Source organism: Microplitis mediator, chromosome 7, assembly GCF_029852145.1.
Source record: "Microplitis mediator isolate UGA2020A chromosome 7, iyMicMedi2.1, whole genome shotgun sequence".
NCBI lineage: Eukaryota > Metazoa > Arthropoda > Insecta > Hymenoptera > Braconidae > Microplitis > Microplitis mediator.
In genome coordinates this window covers 13,090,174-13,097,957 of record NC_079975.1, presented here as the reverse complement: position 1 = coordinate 13,097,957, position 7,784 = coordinate 13,090,174, and the positions used below count along the sequence as shown (strand labels likewise).

At 32.3% G+C, this 7,784-nt stretch overlaps 1 protein-coding gene across 1 annotated transcript in view; it reads left to right on the top strand.

Annotated features, from left to right (window-relative positions):
• The window catches only part of LOC130670934 (leucine-rich repeat neuronal protein 3-like), a gene marked incomplete at its 5' end in the record, with an annotated part of 91,860 nt that continues 84,076 nt past the window's right edge, over positions 1 to 7,784 (top strand). The window contains 1 exon segment of the mRNA XM_057474574.1: positions 1 to 171. Within this exon segment, the coding sequence (XP_057330557.1) occupies positions 1 to 171 (171 nt within the window).

Genomic DNA, 7,784 nt, shown 5'->3' with positions numbered 1-7,784 from the left:
ATTGTTCATCTTAAACCATTTCCTAACTCTACAATCATTAAATTAAGTCTTCGACGCAATAGAATAAGTAAGATCGATGATAATGCTTTCCAAGAAATCAGAAATTTATCGGAACTTGACTTGAGTCATAATCAACTTACATCAGATGTTCTTTTGCCCACAATTTTCACGGTAAATATCATTACAAATACAATGATTTGATCATTTTAATTACGAAGCAAAATCATTTTATTATGATTTAATACAATATATTTAATGACACAATAAAAAAATTTTTTTTAAATTTGGACAATCCAAAAGTGCACGTCTCGAACGCTAATGTTATATTTTAAAAAGTTGAATTTAAAAAAAGTATAAATCGCCAGCTTTTTAATAATAATAATAATAATAATAATAATAATAATAATAATAATAATAATAATAATAATAATAATAATAATAATAATAATAATAATAATAATAATAATAATAATAATAATAATAATAATAATAATAATAATAATAATAATAATAATAATAATAATAATAATAATAATAATAATAATAATAATAATAATAATAATAATAATAATAATAATAATAATAATAATAATAATAATAATAATAATAATAATAATAATAATAATAATAATAATAATAATAATAATAATAATAATAATAATAATAATAATAATAATAATAATAATAATAATAATAATAATAATAATAATAATAATAATAATAATAATAATAATAATAATAATAATAATAATAATAATAATAATAATAATAATAATAATAATAATAATAATAATAATAATAATAATAATAATAATAATAATAATAATAATAATAATAATAATAATAATAATAATAATAATAATAATAATAATAATAATAATAATAATAATAATAATAATAATAATAATAATAATAATAATAATAATAATAATAATAATAATAATAATAATAATAATAATAATAATAATAATAATAATAATAATAATAATAATAATAATAATAATAATAATAATAATAATAATAATAATAATAATAATAATAATAATAATAATAATAATAATAATAATAATAATAATAATAATAATAATAATAATAATAATAATAATAATAATAATAATAATAATAATAATAATAATAATAATAATAATAATAATAATAATAATAATAATAATAATAATAATAATAATAATAATAATAATAATAATAATAATAATAATAATAATAATAATAATAATAATAATAATAATAATAATAATAATAATAATAATAATAATAATAATAATAATAATAATAATAATAATAATAATAATAATAATAATAATAATAATAATAATAATAATAATAATAATAATAATAATAATAATAATAATAATAATAATAATAATAATAATAATAATAATAATAATAATAATAATAATAATAATAATAATAATAATAATAATAATAATAATAATAATAATAATAATAATAATAATAATAATAATAATAATAATAATAATAATAATAATAATAATAATAATAATAATAATAATAATAATAATAATAATAATAATAATAATAATAATAATAATAATAATAATAATAATAATAATAATAATAATAATAATAATAATAATAATAATAATAATAATAATAATAATAATAATAATAATAATAATAATAATAATAATAATAATAATAATAATAATAATAATAATAATAATAATAATAATAATAATAATAATAATAATAATAATAATAATAATAATAATAATAATAATAATAATAATAATAATAATAATAATAATAATAATAATAATAATAATAATAATAATAATAATAATAATAATAATAATAATAATAATAATAATAATAATAATAATAATAATAATAATAATAATAATAATAATAATAAATGCCCACGGTGCATGTTGTGCGGCCAGCGGAGATTTTGATTACTCCGTGGCGCACCGTGGGCTAGATAGGTCAGCCCTCCATCTACTGACCTACTAAGCGCACAACAACCTTCGCATTGGGTTAACTCCCCAATGTGAAGTAAACTGAGTTCAAGATAATCCTGAACACAGAAGTGCTCCCCACAACCGGCCCTTCTCGGATGAGGGCTACCCACTAGCTGGGCGGAGCACCGAGATTCCGAATGATGACGACCCTGGCGAACAACGGACTGCATTTAGGTGGACGGAGGAATTACGAGTCGATCTCCTGATGTGCTATAATAACAGTGAACCGGAGCGGAGAGGTTACATGGCTAGGATGCATGCTCTCTGGAGCGATATGCACCCTAACCATAGCCATTTTTCACAACAACATCTGCGTGATTATGCCTCTCATCTCCGGCGAACACGACGATCACTGTTAAATAACAGACGAGTATCTCACCGTCTGTCTTTTCCAGCACAGCTACATCAGGAGAGACGCCGTTCTTCCGAAGACGCCGACAATGATTTTGAAAGACGACAAGTATGTATCTCTAAAAAGATACACTACCCAAAACATCTACTTGACACGGAAAACCACGAGCTATCAACTCGGATTCAGGAGGATTCTACTCTACTCACCATCAATCAAGCTGTCTATGATGCTGCTTCCTCACTCTTACCTCCGGCAAGAAATAATACTTCTTCTCCTGAGGCTAAGATGAGAGGCCGCATTGGGCAGCTTTCACTGAAGATTGATGATCTCCGGAAACATGTCTCCCGCATTCAGTGTGTGATTGAGTTCGTAAATGCTCGTAAAGCGTTTACGCCTAAAGTCCGCCGTATTGCGGCGGGACTACGATATCAATATCACACACTGAATAAGGAGAATCTTCTTAACATCAAAGAAGGTTCCCTGAACAGGTTGCGGGCTCTGGTGACTGCTAAAAAGTCACTAGAGAAAAAGCTGAAGCGGCTTACCGATAACTCTTTGTTTCGGTTGAGTCCTTCACGCTTTCTGACACCTAAGACATCTGTTTCTGGCGATCCCCCATCTATCGAGCGAGTAGAAGCTTTTTGGTCCGAGTTGTATGGTGATCAACCGCACGTGAATCGTGACACTCCAGCTCTCAACGACTTCGAGGCATTTTGTCGCCACCACCGAAACGACAATGCTGGTGAAGAGAGCCCTGAAGTCAGCGTGGAAGAGGTTCGTTTGGCTCTGAATAATGGTAAGAACTGGGCTGCTCCGGGTCCGGATGGCATTAACTTGTTTTGGTGGAAGAAACTTACTTCTACCCACAGCCATCTGGCCCGGATATTTACAGCGTTTATCAGAGGCAACGAACCTATCCCGTGCTGGCTTGTAGAAGGGCGAACCGTGCTCATCCCTAAAAAAGGTGACTTGTCCGACCCGAAGAACTACAGGCCTATCACCTGTTTGAATGCAGTTTATAAGATTTTCACAAAAATCTTGAATAATCGCATTCTACAGGAGATAGATCCTGTATGGCAGCAGATATACGAACAACGTGGCAGTAAAAGAGGCTTGTCAGGTTGCAAAGAGAATCTGTTAGTAGATCGTTGTGTCATTCAAGACGCGGTCTACTATCAGCGCAACCTGTCAATGGCCTGGATTGACTACCGTAAGGCATTCGACTCAACATCTCACGAGCTCATTCTCTTTTTGCTCAAATGCCTTGGGGTCAATCGCGATACAGTGGGATGCATACAGCGTACGATGCAACTTTGGCGAACACGGTTCCACATTTCATGTGGCAACGACAAACGTGTGACCGAAGTTGTACAGTACAAGCGAGGTGTTTTCCAGGGAGATTCCCTGAGCCCGCTGCTGTTTTGCATCTCACTGCTGCCGATATCTGTTGCGCTACGCCGTACCCGTGGATACTCAGTGGGCCCACCAACTGATCGGAAATATTCGATCACCCACTTACTCTACATGGATGATCTGAAGGTATATGCTCCTGATGAGGAACACCTTCAGACAGCCTTGAATATCGTAGGGGAGTATACACGGGATGTCGGCATGGCTTTTGGGTTGGACAAGTGCGCGGTCGTTAATCTGGTGAGGGGTAAGTGCTCTGATTTGCGCGAAGATATCGAGTTAATAGATGGGAGCGTCATTGACCATCTTGACGCCGGAGAGTCGTACAAATATCTAGGGATTGACGGGAGTCCTATGCAGGACGTCTCGAAAATCAAAACGACTCTCTGCAGCGAGTATGGGCGGAGACTCCGGAAAATCTGGTCATCAGAACTTTCAGGGAAAAACAAAGTCTCTGCAACTAACATACTTGCTGTCCCAGTACTACTCTACTCTTTCGGTGTCCTTAAATGGACCCGAAAAGAGCTTAGAGATCTCGATATCAAGACACGCAAAGTCATGAATATCAATCGGAGCATGCACCCTAAATCCTCAGTCACCAGATTATACCTTTCCCGGCACATCGGAGGGAGAGGTCTACAGAGCTTGGAGTGTCTACACGATCGTCTGGTTTTGGGTTTAACATACGAAGTTGTCAATTTCATTGCAGATGAGGACGACTTCCTTATGCAGATTGTTCATAGTCATGAGAATCTGCAGAAGGGAGCGTTCTTATATAAGGCAGCAAAGTACGCGGCAAAATCCCTCGGTCTCGGAAGAGTAAACCCTCTTATTGAACTCCCTAAGGAGGAATTTAAGAGTGTCGTCAGGAATGCTGAGCAGCAAAAACTGCTCAGTACACACATGGACAAGTCCATGCACAGCGTGTTCTTTAAACACGTGCGTGATCATGGCTTGTCCACCCAGCTGACGTTTTCCTTCCTTAAGTCAGCTGGCCTGATGTCCGAGACCGAAGGATATATTTTCGCCTGTCAAGATGGTGTAATCAATACCCTCGAATACCGTGCGAAAGTACTCCAGATGCAGCTACCCGACACATCGTGTAGGGTGTGTAAGCAACATCCTGAGACGCTTATGCATCTCTTGTCAGCATGTCCTGTGCTGGCAAGAGGTGCATACATCCAGCGTCATAATGCTGCTCTGCGAGTACTCTACTACCACCTTAGACATACGCACGGTATCGATAAAACACCAGTGCTGCCTTATCTGCCAGGAGATATTCCGCAAGTTGTTGAGAATGACCGTTGCCGTATTTATTGGAACGTGCCATTCGCGACAACGCGGAAAATCGATCACAACAAACCTGATATTGTGCTCTTCGATAAAACCACTCGCGACATTTATGTCATTGAGTTTTCAGCACCTGCTGAGTATAACATCACGGTCAAAGAAGAGCACAAACACCAGATATATCAGGATCTCCTGTTTGAAATTGGCAAACTTTACCCAGGCTACCGTGTCAAACTCGTCGTCCTCATTGTTGGCGTCCTTGGAGGGATGAAACAGTCTTTTGTATCTGCATTGGCTAGAATACCAACTTGTTCAGCACAAGTTGAGCTTCTGGCATCGAGGATGCAAAAGGCTGTAATTCTTGGATCCCTCCGTCTACTTAGGCAACGAAACTTGGCCTGCTGCGCATGCTAATCATCTTGTTGATGATGCATCGCAGCAGTAACGATTTGGCGCTCAGCTGAGGCCCTCGGTAGAGTCGGACTACCGGGATAACCCCCTGAGCATTTACTTAAAAATAATAATAATAATAATAATAATAATAATAATAATAATAATAATAATAATAATAATAATAATAATAATAATAATAATAATAATAATAATAATAATAATAATAATAATAATAATAATAATAATAATAATAATAATAATAATAATAATAATAATAATAATAATAATAATAATAATAATAATAATAATAATAATAATAATAATAATAATAATAATAATAATAATAATAATAATAATAATAATAATAATAATAATAATAATAATAATAATAATAATAATAATAATAATAATAATAATAATAATAATAATAATAATAATAATAATAATAATAATAATAATAATAATAATAATAATAATAATAATAATAATAATAATAATAATAATAATAATAATAATAATAATAATAATAATAATAATAATAATAATAATAATAATAATAATAATAATAATAATAATAATAATAATAATAATAATAATAATAATAATAATAATAATAATAATAATAATAATAATAATAATAATAATAATAATAATAATAATAATAATAATAATAATAATAATAATAATAATAATAATAATAATAATAATAATAATAATAATAATAATAATAATAATAATAATAATAATAATAATAATAATAATAATAATAATAATAATAATAATAATAATAATAATAATAATAATAATAATAATAATAATAATAATAATAATAATAATAATAATAATAATAATAATAATAATAATAATAATAATAATAATAATAATAATAATAATAATAATAATAATAATAATAATAATAATAATAATAATAATAATAATAATAATAATAATAATAATAATAATAATAATAATAATAATAATAATAATAATAATAATAATAATAATAATAATAATGCCCACGGTGCATGTTGTGCGGCCAGCGGAGATTTTGATTACTCCGTGGCGCACCGTGGGCTAGATAGGTCAGCCCTCCATCTACTGACCTACTAAGCGCACAACAACCTTCGCATTGGGTTAACTCCCCAATGTGAAGTAAACTGAGTTCAAGACAATCCTGAACACAGAAGTGCTCCCCACAAGCCCTTCTCGGATGAGGGCTACCCACTAGCTGGGCGGAGCACCGAGATTCCGAATGATGACGACCCTGGCGAACACGGACTGCATTTAGGTGGACGGAGGAATTACGAGTCGATCTCCTGATGTGCTATAATAACAGTGAACCGGAGCGGAGAGGTTACATGGCCAGGATGCATGCTCTCTGGAGCGATATGCACCCTAACCATAGCCATTTTTCACAACAACATCTGCGTGATTATGCCTCTCATCTCCGGCGAACACGACGATCACTGTTATCTAACAGACGAGTATCTCACCGTCTGTCTTTTCCAGCACAGCTACATCAGGAGAGAGACGCCGTTCTTCCGCAGACGCCGACAATGATTTTGACACACGGCAAGTATGTATCTCTAAAAAGATACACTACCCAAAACATCTACTTGACACGGAAAACCACGAGCTATCAACTCGGATTCAGGAGGATTCTACTCTACTCACCATCAATCAAGCTGTCTATGATGCTGCTTCCTCACTCTTACCTCCGGCAAGAAATAATACTTCTTCTCCTGAGGCTAAGATGAGAGGTCGCATTGGGCAGCTTTCACTGAAGATTGATGATCTCCGGAAACATGTCTCCCGCATTCAGTGTGTGATTGAGTACGTAATGCTCGTAAAGCGTTTACGCCTAAAGTCCGCCGTATTGCGGCGGGACTACGATATCAACATCACACACTGAATAAGGAGAATCTTCTTAACATCAAAGAAGGTTCCCTTAACAGGTTGCGGGCTCTGGTGACTGCTAAAAAGTCACTAGAGAAAAAGCTGAAGCGGCTTACCGATAACTCTTTGTTTCGGTTGAGTCCTTCACGCTTTCTGACACCTAAGACATCTGTTTCTGGCGATCCCCCATCTATCGAGCGAGTAGAAGCTTTCTGGTCCGAGTTGTATGGTGATCAACCAGACGTGAATCGTGACACTCCAGCTCTCAACGACTTCGAGGCATTTTGTCCGCCACGCCACCGACACGACAATGCTGATGAAGAGAGCCCTGAAGTCAGCGTGGAAGAAGTTCGTTTGGCTCTGAATAACGGTAAGAACTGGGCTGCTCCGGGTCCGGATGGCATTAACTTGTTTTGGTGGAAGAAACTTACTTCTACCCACAG